The 27,008-nt window shown below is 44.5% G+C and overlaps 1 protein-coding gene across 5 annotated transcripts in view; it reads right to left on the minus strand.

Moving 5' to 3' along the window:
- The window catches only part of RPS6KA1 (ribosomal protein S6 kinase A1), a 416,175-nt gene that overhangs the window by 17,916 nt on the left and 371,251 nt on the right, over positions 1 to 27,008 (minus strand). For all 5 annotated transcript variants that reach the window (XM_077295711.1, XM_077295712.1, XM_077295713.1 and 2 more), the window contains 12 exons: positions 25,303 to 25,445; positions 24,995 to 25,065; positions 24,007 to 24,095; positions 23,819 to 23,883; positions 22,519 to 22,621; positions 20,581 to 20,705; positions 20,369 to 20,491; positions 12,408 to 12,497; positions 12,103 to 12,261; positions 10,919 to 11,080; positions 10,743 to 10,819; positions 6,699 to 6,816 (listed from right to left, as the gene is read on the minus strand). In XM_077295711.1, the coding sequence (XP_077151826.1) occupies positions 6,699 to 6,816; positions 10,743 to 10,819; positions 10,919 to 11,080; positions 12,103 to 12,261; positions 12,408 to 12,497; positions 20,369 to 20,491; positions 20,581 to 20,705; positions 22,519 to 22,621; positions 23,819 to 23,883; positions 24,007 to 24,095; positions 24,995 to 25,065; positions 25,303 to 25,445 (1,325 nt within the window). The remainder of the gene's footprint in view (positions 1 to 6,698; positions 6,817 to 10,742; positions 10,820 to 10,918; positions 11,081 to 12,102; positions 12,262 to 12,407; positions 12,498 to 20,368; positions 20,492 to 20,580; positions 20,706 to 22,518; positions 22,622 to 23,818; positions 23,884 to 24,006; positions 24,096 to 24,994; positions 25,066 to 25,302; positions 25,446 to 27,008) is intronic.

Below are 27,008 nucleotides of genomic sequence, written 5' to 3' on the forward strand. Positions count from 1 at the left end.
ATATTGTGTTTTTCCTTTTATATGAAGAGCTGTGACAGTAGATGAACCTCGGCTATCTGAAAGATACGATCCGCAACTTCCATTTGCGACGGGGACCGAGTCCCCCCCTTGATGGTTAATGTAGGCTACAGTTACCTGGTTGTCTGAAAATAGCTTGATGTGCCGGCCCTGTAGGGATATAAGGAAACTACTTAGAGCCCGTTCTACCGCTAACAATTCTTTTAGGTTGGATGAGAAGTTTTGTTCAGATTGAGTCCATAAACCCTGGACCCACCTACTCCCCATGTGTGCTCCCAAGCCCCTGGGGCTAGGATCCGTAGTTACTATTCGAGATATATGATATCCAGGGAACACCTCTACGTAGCTTTGGTATGTGTAACCACCAACGTAAGGACTGTATAGAATCAGTGGACAAGGAAAATCTACCTTCAAGGTGGCCCTCTAGACGATGGGCATTGTACAGTACATCCCACTGCAGTGTCCTGGTGTGGTATTGGGCCCAGAGAACTGCCGGAATACATGATGTGAGTGAGCCTAACTGTGACATTGCTCCTCTTACAGTGACTGACGGATTATTAATCACCCTGAGTGTCTGTCGTCGAATACTATCCACCTTTGACTGTGGTACGCGACATTCCTGCGTTCTGGAGTCTAGGACGAGACCCAGGAAGTCTTGCACCTCTAAGGGTTGTAATCGAGATTTTTAAAAATTAATAATCAAACCAATTTCTGTAAGGCCGATGTTGCTTTCCCAAATTGGGCCGTGCAGTGTGATTCTGAATACCCCACAATTAATAGGTCATCCAGGTAGGGAATTATTAATACATTCTGCTTATGCAGATGTGCCATGACTTCTACCATTATTTTAGTGAAAACACGGGGGGCGACAGCAACCCCAAAGGGGAGCGCTTGGAATTGGAAGCGTTCTACTGCTCAATCCAGGGAAACTGCTACTCTTAGAAACTGTTGGTGGTCTGTGTGTATCGGAACATGATAATAGGCGTCTTTAAGATCTAAGACTACCATGAAACAATTGTTAAACAGTAGTTTTATTGCTGTTTTCACAGACTCCATTTCGAAAGAATGGACCAGTAGGAATTTATTTAGGCCCTTCAAATTGATGATGGTACAAAAGGAGCCACCTGGCTTCTTGACCAGAAAGAGGGGGGAGTAGAACCCCTTACCTCTTTGTACTGCAGAAACCTTTACCAGGACCCCCTTCTGTTGAAGTTCCCGGACTTCAGATTCCAGCGCCAATTATTCTGTAGAAGAAAAACAGGAGTAAGGAAAATTTGTCCTGAGGTGTCCTCTGAAACTCGAATTTTAGCCCCGTTTTGATAATGCTGAGAATCCATGGGCTGTTTGAAATTGTTAACCAGGCAGGGTAGAAGGCTGAAAGCTGGTCCGGTAGTCAATGTGGTTTTCTGTGGTCACGAGAGGAATTGAACATATACCCTCTACCTTTCTTCCTGTTACGGTCATATCTGGTCCTCTCCCTGGTTGACCTTCTACGGATAAACCACCCTCTATTAGAATCCTGCCTGTATGAGGGTCTTCCCAGGTAAGGGAATGGTTTTTCTTTTTTTTATTATTGCCCTCTTTTTCCAACAGTTCGTCGAGTACTGGGCCACAAAAAATGCACCCTTCACATGGAATAACGCATAATTTTGATCTGGCCTGCATGTCTCCAGGCCAACATTTCAGCCATAAGGCTCTACGGGCCGCGTTGGAAAAGGCCGAAGTCCTGGCTGCTAACTTTACGGAGTCCGCCGATGCATCTGAAAGAAAGGCCGCCGCTTCCTGGATTATAGGGAGGGAGGATAGGATCTCATCCCTACGGACTCTCTTTAAGCTGCTCCTCTAGGTGGCCTAGCCATATCATTAGAGACCGTGCAGTGCAAGTGGCCGCAATTGCTGGCCTGAGGGATCCCGCTGACGTTTCCCAAGTACCCTTTAGAAACATTTCGGCCTTCCTGTCTAATGGGTCTTTTTAAACTCCCTAAGTCCTCAAATGGAAGGGAGGTTCTTTTACACACCTTGGCGACTGCCGCGTCCAGTTTCGGGGCTTTATCCCACGAGGATGATGCTTCTTCATCGAATGGGTACCTGCTCTTAAATGCTGGTGGAAGAGAACCCTTTCTCTCGGGCTTTTTCCACTCACGTGTAATCAGAGAGCTTATTTTATCGATCACAGGGCAGGATTTTCGAGTTTTCCGATCTAGCTCTTTAAACATCACATCCTGTATGGACCATTCTGACCGGGGTTCCTCAATCCCCATGGTATGGTTTACCGCTTTGACAAGTCGATTTATTCTATCCAGTGAGAAACAGGAACGTCTTGATTCGGCCTCTTAAAATGAAGAGGATGAGGGGGGAAAGAGTTTAAACTTAGTTCACCTGAGTCCGACTCCGAAATTGAAACTGGGGACCTGGGCTCTTTCCCCTTAAGCCCTGTTTTCTGGGATAGGAATTTAACTGAACCCCATATCACCTGTCTGACCATGTCCCTCAGGCTGGAAGTAAGGTTTGGGGACTCCTCCGCTACTAAATGCTGTATGCAAGGTCTGCACAGCCTCCTTTCATGGCCATCCGGGAGTGGAACACTCTGTGCTTAGCTTTAGTGGAACATTTTCTACCGTCATAAGGAGAAACAGTACATCACCAAGTGAACTTTCACGTAGATCACTTACTTGTGACGTGTAGTAAGTAGTACCATAATTTGTGGGGGGTCCTTTCCAGCCGGTGATGCAACTTTACGGCCTGAGGACTTGTTCGGTCTGGACTTTTGACTGATTTTAGCTCCACCAGCGCGACTACTGCCACTCGATCGTCGCTGAGAGATTTTGACGTGAGGCTACTCAGAGCTGATGCTGCTGCTCTGGCGAGTGCTGCTGCGCTTCCTGCTCCGGTGACTCCATATTGAAAAATGGGTCTAGAAGCACCTGGCAGCCATTGCAGCCCTCTTTACAACTCGAACACAACCCAAGGTACCACCCTCCGGACGGGGACTGCAGGTAATCCAGGTGGCCTGCCCGGAACTATGATGCATGCTGGAGGTCGCTCCCCCTCCCGAGACCGTGCCCACAGCCGAAAGGTGGTCCTTCTACTGGTCCAGACGTAAGCCCCAGCCATCCTCCGTCCCGGCATCTGCACTGCCCAGAGTGATCACCACTCGCGGCTCGGACCACGCATGCCTGGCTGCGACACCAGGCCGCGCCACATCATCAGGGACCGCCCCTTCCGGCCGCGAACAGCCGGCCGCGACCCGACACACCAGCGGACATACTGGACCCCACCGCCACTGTGACTGATGCACACTGTTGACCCTGCTGTCGGGAACTTCGACCTGCCTTGGAATGCCCCCACCAGCACAGCCTCAGGAGATCGCCCCCCCGGAGCTTAGACTTACAAGCACCTGCGACGATGGGCCACTTCGAAGTCAGCACTTCCCCTGAAGGCCGCTTACCTCTGCTGTCGCCTACACAAGCAGTGTCCCTGCCGTGTGGGGCTTCCAGCACACTGGACAGGCCGAGGCAGGGGACCCCCGCTACCTGGACTGGCCTGCCAGGACTGGGTTATCTTCTTTCTTCAACCTTTTTCACAAGGTACGTCTGAAGGGGTTCCTCTGTCAGGGACAGGAAACCAACTGATGCGGGAGAGAGGTGCCGCCCTTTTATGTCTGTCGGTTTCCTGTCCCAAAAGGGCGGATCCCCTCTCTCGTGGTGCAGTCAAGGAAACTGAATTAAACAGACTGATTTAGAGCCCACTCGCCCTGTCTTAATTGAGTGCGGCTCAAAAAATCTGCCTTTTGGTTTTCTACGCCCCGAATGTGTAGTGCGATAGGGATAGGAGATTGTTTTCTGCCAATTTGTAAATCTGGGCTGTTATGTCTATTAGGGCCCGGGACCTGGTTCCCCCTTGATGGTTTAGATAGACAACTACTACCCGATTGTCCAAAAACACTCGCACGTGATGACCCTGTAGGATATCCAGGAATTGTAACAGTAAGTAACTTATTGCCAATAACTCTTTTTGGTTTGATGATACCTCGAGCTCTTGGCCTCTCCAAACCCCCTGAGTAACCCTGTCGCCCAGGTGAGCCCCCCATCCTGTGGGGCTCGCGTTTGTGGTAACTTTCCTGGACACCTCCATCACCCAAGGGACCCCTTTGGACAGATTGCTGATATCTCTCCAGCAATCCAGGGAATGAATAGCGGTTAAAGACAGAGTCATGTGTCCCTCTAAGCGACCCTTTAAAGAGGTCTGGTTCTTTAGAATGTCCCACTGGAGGTCCCGGGTGTGTAGCTGTGCCCACTGAACTGCTGGTAAACAAGTGGAAAGTGAACCCAACTGGAACATGACCTTCCTCAAAGTCATGGAAGGGCTCTGTGAGGCTTTCGACACCAGGTCTATATTTTTCCCTTTTTCTGTACTGGAAGACGGCACTCCTGCTTCGGAGAGTCCAATATTAACTCCTGGAGGTTTAGGAGTCAGCCCAGGTCTACTAAGGTAGTCGTCACCCTGTTCAGCTGCTCTCTGTAGTGTTGAGTTGAGTCGCCGTTTACCAAAAAATCATCCAGATAAGGGACTATCAAAATGTCCTGTTCTCTTAGGTGCGCCATTATTTCTGCCACTAATTTGGTAAATATCCGAGGGGCTATTGATAACCCGAAGGGGAGGGCTTTGTATTGGAAGTCCCTTATCTCCCCTTTTATGGAAACCACTAGCCTGAGAAACCTCTGGGAGTCTTTGTGAATGGGAACATGGTAGTAAGCATCGCTGAGGTCCAGAACCATCATAAAACAATTCGGATACAGTATTTTGACTGTCAACTTTATTGACTCCATCTTGAATTTTTGAGCCCTCACATAGCCGTTTAGTTTCCGCAAGTTTGATTGTCCAGTAAGACCCATTTGGTTTGCCCACCAGAAACAATGGGAAGTAGAATCCCTCCTTCCTTTCTTGAGGGACTTCTTGAAGAACAGCTTTGCTTACTAGGTTCATAACCTCGCATTCTAGGGCCTCTTGTTCATGTGGAGAGGATCGCAAGGGAGTCATGACAAAATTCTGGGGAGGGAATGGAAATCTATCCCAAGGCCTGTTCCAACTAGATTCAGTATCCAAGGGCTGTTTGAGATCTTTTCCCAGGCCGGAAGAAAACGGGATAATCTTCCCCCCACCCGGGGAAAACCGTCACTTTGAGGATTTCTTATCTTGAGAGGAGTTTCCGAAGAGATAACCCTTGTCCTTCCTCTTCCCATCATCCTATCTACTGTTCCCTCGGGGTCTTCTAAGGAAGAATTTTCTGCTCTGAAAAGACCACTTAAAGGGAACCTGTCACCCACAAAATCGAAAGTGAGCTAAGCCCACCGGCATCAAGGGCTTATCTACAGCATTCTGTAATGCTGTAGATAAGCCCCCGATGTATCCTGAAAGATGAGTAAAAGCGGTTAGATTATACTCACCTGGGTGGGTAGTCCGATCCGATGGGCGTCGCGGTCCGGTCCGGGGCCTCCCATCTTCATAGGAGGACGTCCTCTTCTTGCTTTCACGCTGCGGCTCCGGCGCAGGTGTACTTTGTCTGCCCTGTTGAGGGCAGAGCAAAGTACTACAGTGCGCAGGCGCCGGGCCTCTCTGACCTTTCCCGGCGCCTGCGCACTGCAGTCAAATATGGTGTATGGTGGAGGTTCAAAAATGTTTTGGGGTTACTTCACTGCCTCGAGAATTGTGTGCAAGGCATCTTGAAATCTGAAAATTACCAATGGATTTTGGGTCGCAATGTAGTGACCAGTGTAGGAAAGCTGGGTTTACGTCCTAGGTCATGGGTTTTCCAGCAGGACGATGACCCAAAACATACTTCAAGAAGCACCCAGTAATGAATGGAAACAAAGAGCTGGAGAGTTCTGAAGTGGCCAGCAATGAGTCTGGATTCAAATCCGATTGAAAACGTGTGGAGAGATCTTAAAATTGTTGTTGGGAGAAGGCACCCTTCAAATATGAAACACATGGAGCAGTTTGCAAAAGAAGATTGGTCCACAATTCCATTTGAGGTGTAAAGCTTGTTGATGGTTATAGGAAGCGAATGATTACAGTTATTTATTCCAAAGGGTGTGCAAATATTAAGTTAAAAGTACAAACAATTTTGTCTGGCCCATTTTTAGGGTTGTGTGTGAAATTATGTACAATTTGCCTTTTTTTCTGTGTTGCTCCAATCACAAAATAAGTAAACGTGTGTGTATAACAGAACGTGTAATTGCAATAATTTTCTGAGAGAAATACTTCATTTTCTGGAACAATTTCAAGGGTGCCAACACTTTCGGCCATGAATGTATATAGCACCATTATTTCCACAGCACTTTACAGACATTATGTGCACTGTCCCCACTAGGGCTCACAATCTAAATTCCCTAACAATATGTATTTGTAGTGTGAGAGGAAACCAGAGAACCTGGAAGAAACCCATGCAAACAAGGGGAGAACATACAAACTCCTTTCGGATACTGTCCTTGGTGGCATTTTAACCCAGGACCCAAAGCCGCAAGGCTACAGTACTAACCACCGAGCCACCGTACTGCAATACAGGGAATCATTAAAATAAGGTATTAGGAATGCTCCAAATAACCTCTAGGGGTAGGTTCTGCTGTCAGATTCCCTTCAAGCTACATATATCCCCCCACGCATTTTAGTGGGCTAAATACCTTTGCAGATGCTGATACAGTGTTCCAGTTTCCCCCTCTCAACGTAAACTTTCCACTGCCAATGCGTGCCAATATTTCCTCTGGTGTATCTTCTGGGCCATTAGCAAATGGAGTGTATCTGTCAGCATAAAATAAATTATCTAAAAATCTCACTGCAGTACAGACAGAATCTTCAGGACAATTTGATACAAACAGGGCTTCCTCCAAAATTACTTATGTAGGACCTATACCCTCCTAGAAAACTTCATGAAAGGGTTTCTCCACTACTAGAACAACCTCTTATTGATCTAAATGTTTGAGGCCGATACATTAAAGCCTATACTCACCTAACTAAATAAAAATTACTATGACTGTTACTCTTTAAGTAGATGTCTCTGCTATTTTCTGCTGCAATTTTCTAATGTATATCAATATACCCTCTGGTCATAGTCTTCCCCGATGTCCAGCGCTACTGCAGTCCTCTTTTGGCCCACGCCACCTGAAATCTGAGTGGTTTTACGTGTGGACCGGGAATTGCTTTCTCAGTGTAGCCCTATAACAAACACTAGGAAAGCAACATCGCCATAATCATGAGGGCCAGAAGGGGACCGAAGCAGAGCTGGAAACCGGGACCTAAGGCAATGAGTAAGTAATTAAAAAATGTACAGTACAATCATAATTAGGCAGAATTAGGGAAAAAAATGCCAAGACATCATCTTTAACCCCTTCCCGACCTGTGACAGCGTATGCGTCATGAAAGTCTGTGCCAATCCGACCTGTGACGCATATGCTGTGTTACAGAATAATCACACTCCTGCAGGTCGGGTGAAAGAGTTAACTGAAATTTCGCCCGACCTGCAGGAACAGGAGGAGTTGTACTTGAGCCTAGGGGGGTGGCTTTGCCCCCCCGTGGCTATGATCGCTCTGATTGGCTGTTGAAAGTGACTGTCTCACTTTCAATCAGAGCAATCGTAATATTTCACCAACGAAACTTGGTGAAATATTACAATCCAGCCATGGCTGATGCTGCAATATTCATCTGCCATGGCTGGAGACTGCGATCTGCCTCTGCCCCCGACTGCCGGCAGCGATCTGCCACCACCGTCAGTCTTTCCTCTCCTCCGTCCTGTCCTCCGCTGCTCTCCTCTCCCCTCAGTCCTCCCCTCGTGGTCCGATCTCACCTCCCATATCTACCGAGTCCCGGTGTCCCTCCCGGTGTCCGTCCGTCTTCTCCATGGGCGCCACCATCTTCCAAAACGGCGGGCGCACTATGCAGTGCGCCCGCCGAATCAGCCGGCAGATTCATTCCAGGTACATTTTGATCACTGTGATAGGTTCTATCACAGTGATCAAAATGAAAAAAAAAATAGTAAATAAATCCCGCCCCCTCCCCCTCTTATCACCCCCATAGGTAGGGAAAATAATGAAATAACGAAAATATATTTATTTTTATCTTTCCACTAAGGTTAGGGTTGCAATTAGAGTTAAGCTTGCAATTAGGCTTAGAATTAGGCTATGTGTACACGGTGCGGATTTGGCTGCGGATACGCAGTGGATTGGCTGCTGCGGATTCGTAGCAGTTCTCCATCACTTTTACAGTACCATGCAAACTTACGGAAAACCAAATCCGCTGTGCCCATGGTGCTGAAAATACCGCGCCGAAACGCTGCGTTGTATTTTCCACAGCAGGTCAATTCTTTGTGCGGATTCTGCAGCGTTTTACACCTGTTCCTCAATAGAAATCCGCACAAAAAACATTGGAAATCCGTGGTAAATCCGCAGGTAAAACGCAGTGCGTTTTACTTGCGGATTTTTCCAAAACTGTGCGGAAGAATCCGCACACAAATCCGCAACGTGGGCACAGCCTTAGGGTTAGGGTTGGAATTAGAGTTAGGGTTAGAATTAGGGTTGTGATGGGATTAGTGTTAGGCTTGTGGTTAGGGTTGGGATTAGGGTTGTAGTTAAGGTTACGGTTGGGATTAGGGGTAGGTTGGGGTTAGGGGGTGTGTTGGGGTTAGGGTTGTGACTAGGGTTATGGCTAGAGTTGGGATTAGGGTTAGGGGTGTGTTGGGGTTAGTGTTGGAGTTAGAATTGAGGGGTTTCCACTGTTTAGGCACATCAGGGGGTCTCCAAACACGACATGGCGCCACCATTGATTCCAGCCAATCTTGCGTTCAAAAAGTCAAATGGTGCTCCCTCCCTTCCGAGCCCCGACGTGCGCCCAAAAAGTTGTTTACCCAACCATATGGGGCATAATTGTACTCAGGAAAAATTGCACAACAACTTTGGGGTCTAATTTCTCCTGATACCCTTGGGAAAATAAAAAAATGGGGGCTAAAAAATTATTTTTGTTGGAAAAAAAAGATTTTTTATTTTCACGGCTCTGCGTTATAAACTTCTGTGACGCACTTGGTAGTTCAAAGTGCTCACCACACATCTAGATTAGTTCCTTGGGAGGTCTAGTTTACAAAATGGTGTCACTTGTGGGGAACTCCAATGTTTAGGCACACAGGGGCTCTCCAAACGCGACATGGTGTCTGCTAACAATTGGAGCTAATTTTTCATTCAAAAAGTCAAATGGCGCTCCTTCCCTTCCGAGCCTTGCCGTGTGCCCAAACAGTGGTTTACCTCCACGTGTGAGGTATATGTGTACTCAGAAGAAATTGCCCAACAAATTTTAGGATCTATTTTATCCTGTTGCCCATGTGAAAATGAAAAAATTGAGGGTAAAATAAATTTTGTGTGAAAAAAAAAAGTACTTTTTCATTTTTACAGATCAATTTGTGAAGCACCTGGGGGTTCAAAGTGCTCACTAAGCATCTAGATAAGTTCCTTTGGGGGTCTAGTTTCCAAAATGGGGTCACTTGTGAGGGAACTCCATTGTTTAGGCACACAGGGGCTCTCCAAACGCGACATGGTGTCCGCCAAAGATTGGAGCCAATTTTTCATTCAAAAAGTCAAATGTCGCTCCTTCCCTTACGAGCCCTGTCGTGCGCCCAAACAGTGGTTCCCTCCCACATATGGGGTATCGGCATACTCGGGACAAATTGTACAACAACTTTCGATGTCCAGTTTCTCCTTTTACCTTTAAGAAAATAAAAAAATTGTTGCTAAAAGATCATTTTTGGGACTAAAAACCGAAATGTTCATTTTTTTTCCTTCCATGTTGCTTCTGCTGCTGTGAAACACCTGAAGGGTTAATAAACTTCTTGAATGTGGTTTTGAGCACCTTGTGGGGTGCAGTTTTTAGAATGGTGTCACTTTGGGGTATTTTCAGCCATATAGACCCCTCAAACTGACTTCAAATGTGAGGTGGTCCCTAAAAAAAAAAATGGTTTTATAAATTTTGCTGCAAAAATGAGAAATCGCTGGTCAAATTTTAACCCTTATAACTTCCTAGCAAAAAAAATTGTTTCCAAAATTGTGCTGATGTAAAGTAGACATGCAAGAAATGTTATTTATTAACTATTTTGTGTCACAACTCTCTGGTTTAACAGAATAAAAATTCAAAATTTGAAAATTGTGAAATGTTCAAAATTTTCGCCAAATTCCCGTTTTTTTTTTCCAAAAATAAACGCAAAAATTACCGACCTAATTTTACCACTAACATAAAGCCCAATATGTCACGAAAAAACAAACTCAGAATTGCTAAGATCCGTTGAAGCGTTCCTGAGTTATTACCTCATAAAGGGATACTGGTCAGAATTGCAAAAATTGGCCAGGTCATTAAGGTCAAAATGGGCTGGGTCATGAAGGGGTTAATTAATGTCACAGCATAGCCAACTCTAAACCGAAAAATAACCGCAGTAAACATGTTACTATTTTGACTAGGAAATGTTAGCTGGTACCTGGGCCCAGCCTGCCAGCCTAGTAAGCATTTGACGTAACCCAATTGCCTAATATGACCAGACTGAGTTTGGCCCAATTTATATGTTAGTCAGTCTTCTCTATACACCTATCTAGCAGTATGTTATGCGTGGTAAGCTCTGGTAAAGATCTTGCCTTGTGGGCCAGGAGCTCCCATGGCTTGCAATGCACTGCTAGTGCCTCTACATATATACTTACCCTGCCAGCATGGTGTAAAGGAGAATTCCCAGACTCCAGATGTCACATCCTTCGTCATATCCTTGTTTCTTCAACACCTACAAAACATTAGTCAAATTGCACAATAATAAAGTCTCCTTGCATGACTCATTTGTATTCTTTGCTTATAAGCGCAGTTTCCAAAAACCTTTTATTACCTCTGGGGCCACAAAATTGGCCGTATAGCATGGGGTCATTAATAATCCATTTTCTGCACGCAGCTGTTTCGCAAATCCAAAATCACAGATCCTTATGGAATCTGGGTTTCCAGATTCATCAACATAAAGGATGTTACTTGGTTTCAAGTCTCTATGGACAACCTAGAATGTGATAGGAACAGATAAAGATTTTTAACTATAACATAAGACCATGTGTTATTAAAGGACTTTCCCTCAGTCTGAAGAAAATTTGCTTAAAGGGAACCTGTCACGAGTTACAGCCACTGCCTTTCAGGGCTTATCTACAGCATTCTATAATGCTGTAGATAAGCCCCCGATCCGAACTACAAGAGAAGAAAAATAAGTTATTATACTCAACTTGTAGGGGGGGGGGGGGGGGCTTCCGGGCCAATGGGTGTCGTAAGTCCTGGTCCTTCGCCTCCCAGCTTCTTGTGATGCCACCCTCCTGCTTGTTCATGTGGATTATGCGTCATCCACACAGGCTCCCTGGCATCGCACTCCTGTGCAGGCTACTTACCTGCCCTGTTGAGGGCAGAGCAAAGTACTGCAGTGCGCAGGTGCTGGGAAAGGTCAGAGAGGCCCAGCGCCTGCGCACAGCAGGAATTTGCTCTGCTCAGGAGCGTGATGCCGGGAAGCCTGTGAAGCAAGCAGGAGGGCGGCATCGCAAGAAGATGGGAGGCGCCGGACAAGGACCTGCAACACCCATCGAACCGGACCACCCCCAGGTGAGTATAAAAAGTTATTTTTCTTCTCTTGCAAGTCGGATTGGGGGCTAATTTAAGCCCTGAAAGGTGATGGCTGTAGCTCGTATCAGCCAATCTTGGAGACCGGTTACCTTTAAATGGTGGAAATGGCATGAAAAATATAATCCACTTTTCTCATCCAATAAAGCTTTTAACACTACAGTGCTGCCGCTCGTGTTCCCCATCTGCCTACTTTGCTTCAGCAATGCAGAGCATGACACTGTAAAGGCTAGTGATTGACTGCAGTGGTCACGAGGGTAGACAGATATAACAATAGCCAGTTGAGCATAGATCAAAGGTGAGCATTGGCACTGAGGCGTCAGTTGGCTGGCCAAATAAAGGTCATTTTCTGCAGTTATTTCCAATTTGCTTCAGATATCAGAACACACTACAAACATTATGTGCACATAATAATCTCACCCCTTGTGTATGAAGATATTCCACAGTCTTGCAGATGGTCAGGAGAACAGCACAGGCCTCTCTTTCTGAAAAGAACTTCTGACGCAAGATTCTATCAAGCAGTTCTCCACCTCTCATAAGCTCGGTCACAAGGTGGACGCTATTTCCCTCTTCGTACACCTGTTTTGATTTGGGCAGAGAAACCATTATGACTACTTGGTCTTGAGAAGAGAGTAATTGTTCTAAATGTGGAAGTGCTGCTTTATCTGCTTTTTCATAAGAATTCTCATTTAACTGTCCCGCGAATTAATGTCGTTAATACTTACATCCTTTAAAGTAATTACGTTGGGATGTTGACCGTATCTGCGCAAAATCTCTATTTCTTCTGATGGATCAATTTTGGTTTTATCTATTATCTGCAGTTCAAAGAAGTTGAGTAGACAATGTAAGGTTTATGATCGCAGTTAAAGAGTAAAGTAATTAACAGGATTGTCTGAACTAAGCAAAGTACTTTCAATTGCTCTATTAAACGTGTTTACCGAGATTACACAAGAAAAAAAGGGATGGAGATTAGCTCCAATATCAGACACCGCTCAAGAATGGCTAAAAATCCTCTATCAACAGGTGAAAATATTGGCGTATGCACGCTTAAGGTATGGGTGCAAAGTGAGAAGTCATCAATAAACCAGATCACAGGTTCGTATTATTGTCTACAACATTCATTGTACCACAACTGATCAACTTTACAGAGACTCCGATTTTAGAAATAGGACGCCAAAAATACAAAATAAGTGTAGATGCATGTAGTCCAACACTTGGCTAGCAAATCAAGTGAGTTATGGCTAAACTTCCAAAGCAGTGGTCATTAAAGTAAATGACATGACAAATTGAAAATCATGTAATTTAACCTACCCTTTTCTACCGATTAAGAGATTAGGTGGGTTGTTAGAGATCAGCTTGCAATTAAGGCTGTGTGCACACTTTGCGTTTTTTATGCGTTTCTGCTGTATTTTTTGTCGCAGCGGAAACGCTAAAAAACGCTTAAACGCATTCTCATGCAATCCTGTGGGATTCCGCAGTTGCTGTGCCCATGCTGTGGATTTTCCCGCTGTATTGCATAGCGGTAAAATCGGCAGCATGTTCATTATTTCTGCGGAATCGCGGCAATTCCTCAGCCATAGTATTGCATTGAAACGCTCTCTTTACGCATGTGGCTATGCCCACCACCATGCGTAAAGTAAGCGCTTCATGTGCGTATGGTATCCAGGGTCTGGAGGAGAGGAGACTCTCCTTCAGGCCCTAGGTACAATATTCCTGAAAAAAAAAAATAATAACATAAAAAATAGGGATATACTTACCTTCTGATGGCCCACCGACTCCTCCCGCCTCTCAGCGGTGCACACGGCAGCTGAACGTACCGGGAGGAGATCGGGTCCGTCGGAAGGTGAGAATAACCATATATATATATATATATATATATATATATATATATATATATATATTTTTTTTTTTATTATCTTTAACATTCTATCTTTTACTATTCATGCTGCATAGGTCGCATCAATAGTAAAAAAGTTGGTCACACTTGTCAAGCACTATGCTTGAAAAGTGTGACCAACCTGTCAATCACTTTTCCAAGTGATGCTTCAAATCGCTTGGAAAAGGGCAAGCATTCTGCAAGCTAAAAATACTTGCAAAACGCTTGTGTTTTTCAGGAAAAACGCATGCAAATTCCGCATGCATTTTACCCACGGCAGGGAGTTGCGGAAATGCTGCGGACATTTCGCAGCATTTCGGCAACGTGGGCACATAGCCTAAGAGGGCAGTGAACTATTAAAATATATGTATAAGAAATGTTTAACTACTCTCTTACTCTTTAGTGTCATATTCCATGCAAGTCAGGGATGGGCTGAGGGGCCTAGAACCACAGGTGGAATTGATTCCAGGGGGCCCACCCTACTGCTATTTTACAAGGAAATTTATACGTTCATAAATATGAGAATTTTAGCACACAATACAGCATGCAAAACAGAACTGTGCTGTAGTACAGTGCACATCAAAAGGGCTTTGGACTTCCCAGAGCTGAGAAGGAAGACCATCACAGGATGTTCAACCAATCCATAACCACATTTGGTGGCAAAATTGTCAAGAGAGCAAAGAGACTCTTCTGGCTCAGATGGCTTATTACTGCTGAAGCCAATAAGTGGCCTCAGAGGTTATGATTTTGTCATTGATATGGCCACAGATTGGCTGCGCCAGTCACATGAGGTTGAAGCCATTAAAGAGAACATCTGTGGGGGAGATATGAGTATTTTAGATTTTATTTTAATATTTTATTAATGACCAGGCGATTTTCAGTTTTTGAGCCTTTTTTCTCCCCTTATGCCAAGAGCAATAACTTTTTCATTTTTTTGCTAACATAGCTGTGTGAGAGCCGATTTTTCCAGGACGAGTTGTACTTTTGAATAGCACAATCCATTTTATCATATGATGTAATGGAAAGCTGGAAAAAAATTTGAAGAGTGGCGAAATAGCAACAAAAGTGCAATTCTGCAATTGTTTTTCATTTACAGCATTCAATTTACCGTAAAAGTTACCTAGAGTTATAATTCTCCAGGTCAGTACAATTATGCATATACCAAACGTACAGTTTAAGTGGTGAAAAAAAATTCAGACATAAAAACACAAACATTTTGCTTGTTTTGCCATTTTCCGAGTGCTCAAAAAGAGGTGTTCTGCATTACGGGATCACACTAAGGCCATCATGACCACAGGTATTACGCGTTTACCATTCTAGCCAGATTCTATTATGGGCTACTTACGCCATTTCAGGCTATAGGGCGGAGTGCAATAATGGTGTATAGTGCAATAATATTGGAAGCAATCTTTTCTAGCGATTTGCTAAAGATTTGTATACTGCACATTCATCCACTATTTGCCAGCAAAGTGCTCCCAAAGTGCATGTTTACATGGGCTCATCTTGGTGTAGCGTCCTGTGTTACTTTGACTAGATCACTTGGTCGAGGTGCTATGTTCCCGTTTATTTTCTTTTTCTGACGAAACTAGTTTATAGATGGTTGCACCATCTGAATTGTACTATTTGTGATCATTTTTGTATTATATGTATTTTGTATGATAATAATTCTATATCTAATAAATTTTGTTATATTAGGAATCGCTCCTTTAGTAGTCTCTCTATTGGTACATAAAAACACAAACATTTTGCTTGTTTTGCCATTTTCCGAGTGCCATAACATTTTCAACTTTTGGGATATGGGGCTGGGTGAGGGCTCTTTTTTTTTTGCACCCCAAGCCAATATTATTGATACCAATTTGGGGAATATACAATAATAATAATAAAAATAATAATAATCTTTATATAGCCCTAACATATTCCGCAGCGCTTTACGGTTTGCACACATTATCATCACTGTCCCCGTTGGGGCTCACAATCTAAATTCCCTATCAGTATGTCTTTGGAATGTGGAAGGAAACCCATGCAAACACAGAGAGAACATACAAACTCTTTGCAGATGTTGTCCTTGGTGGGGTTTGAACCCAGGACCCCAGCGCTGCAAGGCTGCTGTGCTAACCACTGCGCCACTGTGCTGTTTTCATCACTTTTTATTGCATGTTTTTCTGTTCTTGTGGCTGCTGAAAAAATGGAATTCTGGTGTTTTTTTCTAGTTATGCTGTTTACAGATGGGACTAATTTATTTTATATGTTGATAAATAGATGGATGAGTTTTATGGACACATCAATATGAAATGTGAATTTTTAAAAATGTATTACTTTTTAATATGGTAAGAGGAGCAATTTTAACTTTTAATTTATTTTTTTTCTTTTTTTTTTTAACTTTTCACTGTATTTGTTAGTACCCTTTAGGGGCCTTGAGTAAGTGTTCAATCTTATCGCTTGTGCTATATACAGAAATGCCATAGCATTGCTGGATATATAAAATATCATGGTTGCCTATGAACGCCAGCGAGAGACTGGTTTTCACATTAGTACTGTGATGATACTCACAGGGGTCCCCCCCCGGATGTCAAGGCAACCCATCGGTGTCCCATGATCACATCGCAGGTCCACTAATGAGATGTTAGAACGGTGCTTGCCATGGCATTAAGTGTCGCTGTTACAGATTGATAGCGTCATTTAGCAGGTTAACAGCCGGTAGCTTTTTGAGTGAGAGTGATCAATAAGTGGAACAAGTTGCCACGAGAGGTGGTGAGTTTTCCTTCAATAGAAATCTTCAAACTGGGGTTTAGTGAATCCTGCATTGAGAGCAGGGGGATGTTTGACACGATGACCCTGGAGGTCCCTTCCAACTCTAACATTCTATGTCTATGAACTACTGCTAATGTGCTGTAAGCCTACTCTGCAGTGCTCTACAATGCGCATACCCCATCCCCGTCCCGGTATCCATGGCACCCATCCCCATCCCGGGAACCATGGCCACCATCCCCATCGATTAGCAGAGGTCAGCTGCCGGAATATTCACTGCTCCCTATGCCAGGGATGATGGGGGTGGAGAGCAGTGAATATTAATTCTGTTTAGTGACAGAACTACTGCTCATATGCTGGATGCCTACACTGCTGTGCCCTACAGTGCACACACTCCCCTGTATAGTGACATAACTAATGCTCATGCGCTGGATGCCTACACTGCTGTGCTCTACAGTGCACACACTCCCCTGTATAGTGACAGGACTACTGATCATGCGCTGGATGCGTACACTGCTGTGCTCTAAAGTGCACACACTCCCCTGTATAGTGACCGAACTACGGTTAATGTGCTGGATGTCTACACTGCTGTGCTCTAAAGTGCACACACATCCCTTGACCCTGGAAAGGTAGACTTCTCGTGACTCTCACCCACAGACACCTACCCTTCTTTCTGGTGTCAAACCTCCCCTCCCATCTCCGAATAAAGTACAAGCCACAACCCACAACAGCATCCAAGATTTCTCCCGTGCTTCCCCTATACTCTGGAACTCTCTACCCCAACACATCAGGCTCTCGCCTACCACGAAAACCTTCAAAAGGAACCTGAAGACCCACCTCTTCCGACAAGCCTACAACCTGCAGCGATCCTGTCTGTTGAACTGCCACATGACAAACTCTACCCTCTCCAAGTGTATCCTCACCCAACCCCTGTAGACTGTGAGCCCTCGCGGGCAGGGTCCTCTCTCCTCCTGTACTTGTGTGACTTGTTTTACTCATGGTTTATTGTACTTGTCTATATTTGCCCCGTTCACATGTAAAGCGCCATGGAATAAATGGCACTATAAAAATGTATAATAATAATCACCATTAGTCTTTCGATAAGAATGGCCACAGCAGCCAATTTTTATTAATAATTAAAGACACTTGGTGCGACCCACTCCAAACTCCTTAGGATAGTATCGCACACATCCGATTGTGAAGGGCCTACACACCAAAATCATCTAAGTAGTAGATCAGCGAGCCATGATGTCTGTTACTACCCACTCCAGGAAGGTGCGAAAGGCCTCAAACAATGAGTGCGACAAAGAGCATCCCATAGGATGATAGGGGCCTTGTTGGTCCTTGTGATACGCACACGTCCTCTGCGTCCCATCGCTTTGCGGTTCCTATGGCTCCTATGGCAGCACCCTGCTGCCGCCACGCTGCCCCCGGTTCTTCTTGGTGGCCCAGCCACCGCTCCGCTTCCCTGGTAGTAGCTCTCTCCATGCCACACTAAGGGGCCCACTGGCTGAATGGGATCGCTATTATGCCGGGGCCAGCGCCTCCTGTTATGACCTGGCTGGGGTCTCTTGAGGGACTGCTCCCTCTGGGCTGCTGTACCCGCACAGGCATTTTCAGGGACAGCCTTTCAGGGGTCCTTGTCCTGCGGGCAGGTCTCCTGGCCCTTTCCTCCCCCTGAGGCATGTCTCTGGACAGCCCCGCAATTTTTCGATAGGAGACTGGTTAGACAGCCTGTTTTCCAGGGTCCTTTGTGAAGATGGCACCACCCTCCTGCTCAGCGGGGGGCCATCGCTCTGTTCCCCAGCCATTTGCGTAGCGGGACCTGTTGCGCCTGCCGATGGCCACCCACCCGGAGAACCCCGGCCCTGCTGCTGAGATGTGGAGCCTGTGGCAACCTCCCGCCTGCCAGTCCCCGGCCTTGGGCGACTTGCTGTCCAGACGTCTTTGATCAAAGAGGGCTCTGGCCCCTCGCCGTATCCTTTTTGTTGCCCCCGACCGCACCTCTGCCTATGTCACTTCCCCCTCGTTAACTTCCCGTCCCCCTCCCGCTGCTTTCTCCCAATTTCACCCATTTTTTCACTCCCTCCCTGCTAGTGTCTTGCCAGCCTCCGGGTCTCACCCGGCAGCTACTGTATAGTGACAGAACTACAGAACTACTGCTAATGTGCTGGATGCCTACACTGCTGTGCTCTACAGTGCGCACACTCCCCTGTATAGTGACAGAACTACTGCTAATGTGCTGGATGCCTACACTGCTGTGCTCTACAGTGCACACACTCCCCTGTATAGTGACAGAACTACTGCTCATGTGCTGGATGCCTACACTGCTGTGCTCTACAGTGCACACACTCCCCTGTATAGTGACAGAACTACTGCTCATGTGCTGGATGCCTACACTGCTGTGCTCTACAGTGCACACACTCCCCTGTATAGTGACAGAACTACTGCTCATGTGCTGGATGCCTACACTGCTGTGCTCTACAGTGCGCACACTCCCCTGTATAGTGACAGAAGTACTGCTCATGCGCTGGATGCCTACACTGCTGTGCTCTACAGTGCACACACTCCCCTGTACAGTGACAGAAGTACTGTGCATGCGCTGGATGCCTACACTGCTGTGCTCTACAGTGCACACACTCCCCTGTATAGTGACAGAAGTACTGTGCATGCGCTGGATGCCTACACTGCTGTGCTCTACAGTGCACACACTCCCCTGTATAGTGACAGAAGTACTGCTCATGCGCTGGATGCCTACACTGCTGTGCTCTACAGTGCACACACTCCCCTGTATAGTGACAGAACTACTGCTCATGTGCTGGATGCCTACACTGCTGTGCTCTACAGTGCACACACTCCCCTGTATAGTGACAGAAGTACTGCTCATGCGCTGGATGCCTACACTGCTGTGCTCTACAGTGCACACACTCCCCTGTATAGTGACAGAACTACTGCTCATGCGCTGGATGCCTACACTGCTGTGCTCTACAGTGCACACACTCCCCTGTATAGTGACAGAAGTACTGCTCATGCGCTGGATGCCTACACTGCTGTGCTCTACAGTGCACACACTCCCCTGTATAGTAACAGAAGTACTGTGCATGCGCTGGATGCCTACACTGCTGTGCTCTACAGTGCACACACTCCCCTGTATAGTGACAGAAGTACTGTGCATGCGCTGGATGCCTACACTGCTGTGCTCTACAGTGCACACACTCCCCTGTATAGTAACAGAAGTACTGTGCATGCGCTGGATGCCTACACTGCTGTGCTCTACAGTGCACACACTCCCCTGTATAGTAACAGAAGTACTGCTCATGTGCTGGATGCCTACACTGCTGTGCTCTACAGTGCGCACACTCCCCTGTATAGTGACAGAAGTACTGCTCATGCGCTGGATGCCTACACTGCTGTGCTCTACAGTGCACACACTCCCCTGTATAGTAACAGAAGTACTGTGCATGCGCTGGATGCCTACACTGCTGTGCTCTACAGTGCACACACTCCCCTGTATAGTAACAGAAGTACTGTGCATGCGCTGGATGCCTACACTGCTGGAAAGACCGTACCGCTGAAAAGAGAAACTGGGGGCAAGATGTGCCTTCTCGACCTGCCTATACAGAACTTCTGAAAGGCGTAACTAGAGGCAACAAGATGGCAACAGATTGCAGAAGGGGTATTTTAGGTGGCTAAATATGGCGAACAGTATATTTTCCTTCAACTAATTGCAATTCAAAAATGTATTGTTTAGGTTTATTTAATAAGTCATGGATGCGATTGTGGGAATACCCCTTTACGAGTACATGCACATAGCAGATTTTACACTGAAAAAAAAAAAAATAGCCAGCGATTTGCAAAATAATCCAAAATCAGGAAACTAAAAGCGGCTAAAATTTCTGCTTGGGATTTGCAGTTTAACATGCCATAGATGTTTACCTTATACGATTGGGCTAATTGGCGTATGACTACCTGACAGTATCCACATCAATAAACGATATGCATGTGGAATACCCATAAAACCTACTATGTGACCACAGCCTAATAGAGAAGGCATTTCCTTACCTTCACAGCATATTCCATATTTGTACCCCTGTGAATACAGCGTTTGCACTCAGAGAAAGACCCAACGCCAATAGTCTCCCGTGCAGTGTACACATCACAAAACACAGTATTTTTCGTGTAGATCTGTAAACCAAAGATCATGCAGATAACTTGAATGGTTAATTATCTCATTTTTGTATTTTGACAAATTACTGTTCTTGAGGGATGATCACCTTTGGTACAGAAAGTATTGGAGAAGTAGAGGATTTTCCATCCACCTCTGCAAGTGAAGGAGCCACAAAACTAAAGCCACGGAACAGCTGATGAGCTCCTGCGCTTGGAGGAATTCCAGGGGAGTCTGTTTTATAAAGAAGCAGCTTATTAATATTGCCAACGTCTCCTGATATTACATGCAGCTACTTTTCAGATAACGCTAGTGTTGTATAATTTCTGGTATCAGGGAATATGTTCGTATAACAGAAAGCAAATGGAAAATGCAACAAGACACAAACCTCCACTGCATATAAGACAACCCAAGCAGAAAATTATTCCCTTCTCATAACGGTTATATCCTCTGCAGACAATTTATTCCATTCCTTATACTCTGCCTTTTATTCAATTATATAATGTTAAGATAGCAGTGGCAATAACCTACCCAATACCCATATAACTAACAGAGCACTGATCTATTCTCACAAAGAAAAATAGTTAACTAGCCATAGATCCACTAAAGGGATTGTGCATTCCTTTTACATTTTTGACATATCCAAGGGATATAACATCGGCGAGTGCCTACTGAACAGATTAAGAGAACTTACTTAAGGCCTATCCTAAAGATAGGTCATGAATATAAATAAGTAGTGGACAACTCCTGTAAATCACCATGGGCTAGCAAACTGGTTTTTCTAGAATGCTGATGCACAGTTTTGTAAAAGTTCCATCATGATTATCAGCAGTGTTTTAGCAATATATATAGTCACAAAATTATCCCTGTCTCAAATACCAGTAACAGAGTAACACTGGTTAATGTCCAGTGAAGAGAAAAGGCAGCACTCACTGTACCGGTCCTTTCTTTGTTATTCAAGAGCAGATAAACACATAGCGGCGGGGAAGAAGAGGTGGAGACAGCGAAAGACTACAGCCATTTCGCCCTGCAAGCGCTTCCACGGGTCCAAGGTGAGCGCTTGCAGGGAGAAACGGCCGTAGTCCTTCGTTGCCTCCACCTCTTCTTCCCTGCCGCTATGTATATCTGCTCTTGAATAACAAAGAAAGGACTGGTACGGTGAGTGCTGTCTTTTCTCTTCAGTGGACATTTCCGTAGCTCTGTTTTAATGGCTGGCACCCAGGTTACTGCACGTTACCATACCGGACCCTCCAGGAGCTGTCTTAGTCCGGTGCACTGGGACCGGCTTTTGAGACGGGTGCCAGGTCATACTACGCTCTCTACCCACTCACTATTTTGTTACACTAGTTAAACACAATGGTGCAACAATATATCTAATATAGCACAGGTTTTAAACTTTTTCTGTACGTCAAAATCTTTTGGATGTGACAAGCTGTATTAAGTCACTCTGGGCAATAAAAAGGCAAAAAGACCACCTTAATAATAAAATGTAAAAAAGTTATAAAAAAATGCCTTGATGATACCTCTGATATTGTCATCTACCACCAGTCGAGGAGCTAAATACAGGCAACAGTTTACTACTAGTGATGAGCGAGTGTGCTCATTACTCGAGTTTCTCCGAGCATGCTTGGGTGGTCTCCGAGTATTTGGGCGTGCGCTGAGATTTGTCGCCGCAGCTGTATGATTTGTGGCTGCTAGACAGCTTGAATACATGTGGGGGGGTTGCCTGTTAGGGAATTCCCACATGTATTCAAGCCATCTAGCAGTCACAAATCATGCAGCTGCGGCGACAAACTAAACCCAAATACTCGGAGACCACCCGAGCATGCTCGGAGAAACCCGAGTGACGAGTATACTCACTCATCATTATTGACTACATATTCAAACAGCGGAGTGGCAGGAGTATATATATTTATCAATGTGATATTATTGAAATAAGTGCATTTTGAGTTCTGAATATTGATCAGATTACAGTAATAAGATTATGCACATTTCCTGACACATGATGACTACATTGGTGTGTCCCCTCAAAAATAAATAAAATCACCTTTTGGAGTGCGTGACGTAAATTCTGAGTCAAAGTAGTATGTGTCATCTGGTTGTGTAACTGCTGGCTTAAATGGTGGGCTAAGCTCTCGACGGTACAGCCTCTAAAAATTGAAACAGGAAATGCAGTTTAGATAGGCTTTAGTACAAAAAGCTCATTACGGTTTCTATTCTCACTACTGCTAAGGTATCCGCTATCCAAGGTTTATACTTTCTTTAAAAAAAAAAAGAAAAAGAAAAAAAAAAGACAAATGTCATAAATTGAGGGTTCTGACCTTTTTTTTCCTGGCATATCATTGTTGGCTTTCTGGTTGTTTTGCAGGTGGTCAGCATATAACTGCTGAAGTCAATCAGTAGCTACAGCTGTCAGACGTCATAGTGGTGGCATCCTTAGGCCAGGTTCACATTGCGTTCACAGCAGCCCGTTTAACACATACGGTAACGGGCTGCTGTTAACGCAAGTGCCGATGTGTCATCGCGCTAGTGCAGATAGAGCTAGCAGATGCTCTATCAGTGACGGACCCGGAAACGCTGCAGCCCGCCTCCCAGGGTCCGTCACTCAATGACGGCATATCGCTCCCATAACTCCCACTGCAGTTAGCACTATGGTACGGGACCAGTAAACCAATGACTGGCTGCAGCAGTGACATGCTGACTGCTTGCAAAGACCTTTCTAGTGCATCAGTCCTGGATGGCCATGGAACAGAAAAGGCACGTGTTGTATATTTCCTTATTTTAAAATATTTGGAGCTATAGAAAAAAAAAAGCTGGATAACCTTATTGCTAGTGTTCTAACAACTTCCATAGTGGTCTGCTGGTGAATAAAGCTTCAATGACATTGGGGGGAGGCTAACTACACTAACTACAACTCACGGTTCTCCCAGTAAAGGAAAAACCCCTCTGGAAATATTTACTAACACTTTATCCTTTACTTCTCATTAATACTGGCTGGGTGCCTGGTAGCAGGTGGGCTATGATGTGCAATACGCAGAATGCACACGTTACAATGTTAAGACATGACGAACATGACAAGCACTAACATGTGATAGTATAGTAATAGTAGAGCTTGGTTATAGCAGGTATCACTAGAGTAACATGTAGGAAGAGAGCTAGGAATTTAAATGGGAGTCAGAAGTGAAGAACACAAGAGACTGAACTATATGGTATTTTATAAATAAAAGGTGGGGGTGCAGAAAAAGGAAAACTGTGCGGATGAAGTTGTACAGGCTACAGTATAGAGACATAAAAGATGTGGGGTTTTTTCGACAAGTTAGACTTTAATTTCAGAAATTAAGACTCACATTCCAATCAATGGTAGAAAAAAATGGATGTCGCTTAATCTCCTCTGCTCCATCACTGCCAGAACCTAGAAAAATGGCAGCAGAAAAAGCGTTACAGCTTTGCGGTTCTAAAGACTTAACAGGTAAATGAGCTAATATAGAAAAATGAATAAAAAGGCAAATGCATCACACTGATAGCAAAAACCTACCTAGCCTATTAGTGGGATTTCTCCTAAAGAGTGCTCGTAACAAATCCTGAGCTTCTTTGCTGAGAAACTGAGGCATCCCCAGTTTGGCTCTAGGAAACACATAAGAGATTGAGCACAACGATTAATACGAAGAAGTCATGAGTAAAGCGTGCACATTTTCACAATGAAACGTTCACACGGCATGTATAGTCACTGGGAAGTTCCTGCACCACAATTATGTGCCATTCACGGGAATACAAACTTTAAAAATAATCTTCATTCCATCTAAAAACAATCCAGGAGAAATTTAGAGTGAACTGCAAAAAAATGTACTGTGAAATTGTGAGCAGTTTACACAGATTTTCCCACTTTTTTTAAAATTCTTATTGAATTTTTACTTTGCTTCCACAGAACTTTAGGATTCTACAAATACTTCAATATATAGTCAGATCTTTTTCCACTTCACCATTCACATGTGGGCACAATCATCCGGTCACTGACAGCCTGGGCATCAGTAGTACAAATGTGTATAGCTGTTAAAGGGAACTGGTCACACTGTACATGCAGTCCGATCTGTGGACAGCCTGGCATAGAGAACAAGAAGCTGAGCACAAGGATATATAGCATTATTGGAACAGTTTCCATATAACTTGTATCTTACTCATTGGTCCCTGGTGTTTGTATACGAGTCCAGTGGGCGGTCCTCCTCAGTGAGTGACAGCTATCACTACATGTACCACCCACTTGGATCATATGCATTCAGACATCAGGGATTTCAATGAATAAAATACAAGTTTACATTAAAGTTTTTCTACAAAAATGTAAACCAATCTGATCAGCTCCTGCTGTGATATACTGTAGCATCCCACCTGCATATCAGATACCATTCTCTGTGACAGGCTCCCTTTTAAATGCAAGTGAGGAAGGTGATAAAGACGTGGTAACATTTATAGTTGCTACAACTTTATTTTTCTATGTATCTAATTATAACTCCATTCAAGGTACTCACTTAAGAATTAGTGTCATTGTTTCCTTGCGGTCTTTTCCTTGGAATGGTAGGGATCCAGTGTGCATCTCAAACTGAGAAAACAAAAAAAAAAGAAAGTATGGTGAAGGAGGAGAATCTGTCTGTTACTACAGAAACTATGACCTTAGGTACCCCAGCCTGATCTTAAAGGGATTGTGGGGATCACTGTATTAACGTGCTTATTGATTCATTTGAATTTAACCGATGGGAACATACAGCTGCATATTCACACATCTTAAAGATGCTAAGTTATTGTTAGCTTCTTCTACCCAGGCCAATAAAAGACTTACCATAAGAACTCCGTAGGACCACCAATCTGCACTGTGAGAATGGCCCTGACGAGTCACCACTTCAGGAGCCATGTACTCCACTGTTCCGCAGAATGAGTATGCCTTCTTCTCATGATCTATTGACTCTTTACAGAGCCCAAAATCTAATAAAACAAAAGTTACAACCTTATGAGACAAACAAGGTAAAAAAGGGTGAAATATAAAATGATGAATCTTGCATAAAAAATCAAATGGGGTAGAAACCGCGCTTGAGGAGAAAAAAATACATGGACATTTCCTCTCTGAACCCGGTTTACACAGGTAATATACAGATGATCAGGTTTTTAAATACATCAGATAGGGATCACATACATCAGTTAGGACTGATCTATATGGGTATACCTTGACGATTGGTGGAGCAGCTTAGTATACATTTTTTGCAAAAACGTATCAACCAAATACCCTGTTTTTTTTACTAGCACTTGCGGATTACTGTGATTTTTTGAAACTGAGTGTTTTTGGTTTTACTGTGCTCTTTTGTGTCTTCAAGTTTCTTGGTGGTGTGTGAACATGTTCCTACAGACTTGTTCACTGTGCAAGTAGACGATGTGTTCCTGTTTCCACAATTGTTCTCTTGTGTCTACAAGACTAGGGAGTTACCCACCACTCCTCTTGGGCTATCTGCATAAAAGATGTTCCACTCAGCATGTCCACATGGACATTTCCTCTCTGAACCCTGTTCACACAGGTAATATACAGATTATTATTATTATTATTATTTATTGTTATAGCGCCATTTATTCCATGGCGCTTTACAAGTGAGGAGGGGTATACATAATAAAAACAAGTACAATAATCTTGAACAATACAAGTCATAACTGGTACAGTAGGAGAGAGGACCCTGCCCGCGAAGGCTCACAATCTACAAGGATGATCAGGTTTTTAAATACATCAGATAGGGATTACATACATCAGTTAGGACTGCTCTATATGGGTATACCTTGACGTTTGGTGGAGCAGCTTAGTATACATTTTTTGCAAAAATGTATCAACCAAATACCCTGTTTTTTACATCTTTTTACTAGCACTTGTGGATTACTGTGATTTTTTTGAAACTGAGTGTGTTTGGTTTTACTATGCTCTTTTGTGTCTTCAAGACTGTGAAAACAGTTGCACTAACAAGCATGCCCATTCACCAAAATGTGGATTTTTAGTAATGCACTTCTGTGGATACTTGGCAATATGGCCGCTGCCTAGCCGCCATTTTGCTGAACCGCAAAGGGTCATTAAAAAGATTAAAAACTAAATAAAATACTTTTACTCACCTTACCGCTCACCTCTCTGGACCTTCGCTCTTCACCATCACTTGTCTGGTCCTTGGCACATCTTCTTATCACCGTAGTCAAGTGATGAATCCTCAGGCCTCCTCAGACTAGACCGGTTCTGATGAGGCCTATGAGGTTTCTGCGCATGAGCATGCAAGTTCACTTAGAACATTGTGATGCTATGACATCGTGACCTCAAGTGCACTTGTACATAAATGCCCTGGCCTAGTGTAAGGAGGACTGAGGATTCATAGCTCAGTAGCGGTGATAAGAAGATGCGCCAAAGTCTGGAAGAGGGACAGTGAGGAGTGGATGGGCCGAAGAGGTGAGTGGTAAGGTGTATTAGGAGTGTAAGTATTTTTCTACTTTTTACATGTATTTTGCTGTATAGGCTCTGAGCAT

Source organism: Ranitomeya variabilis, chromosome 3 (genome assembly GCF_051348905.1).
Source record: "Ranitomeya variabilis isolate aRanVar5 chromosome 3, aRanVar5.hap1, whole genome shotgun sequence".
NCBI classification, from domain to species: Eukaryota; Metazoa; Chordata; class Amphibia; order Anura; family Dendrobatidae; genus Ranitomeya; species Ranitomeya variabilis.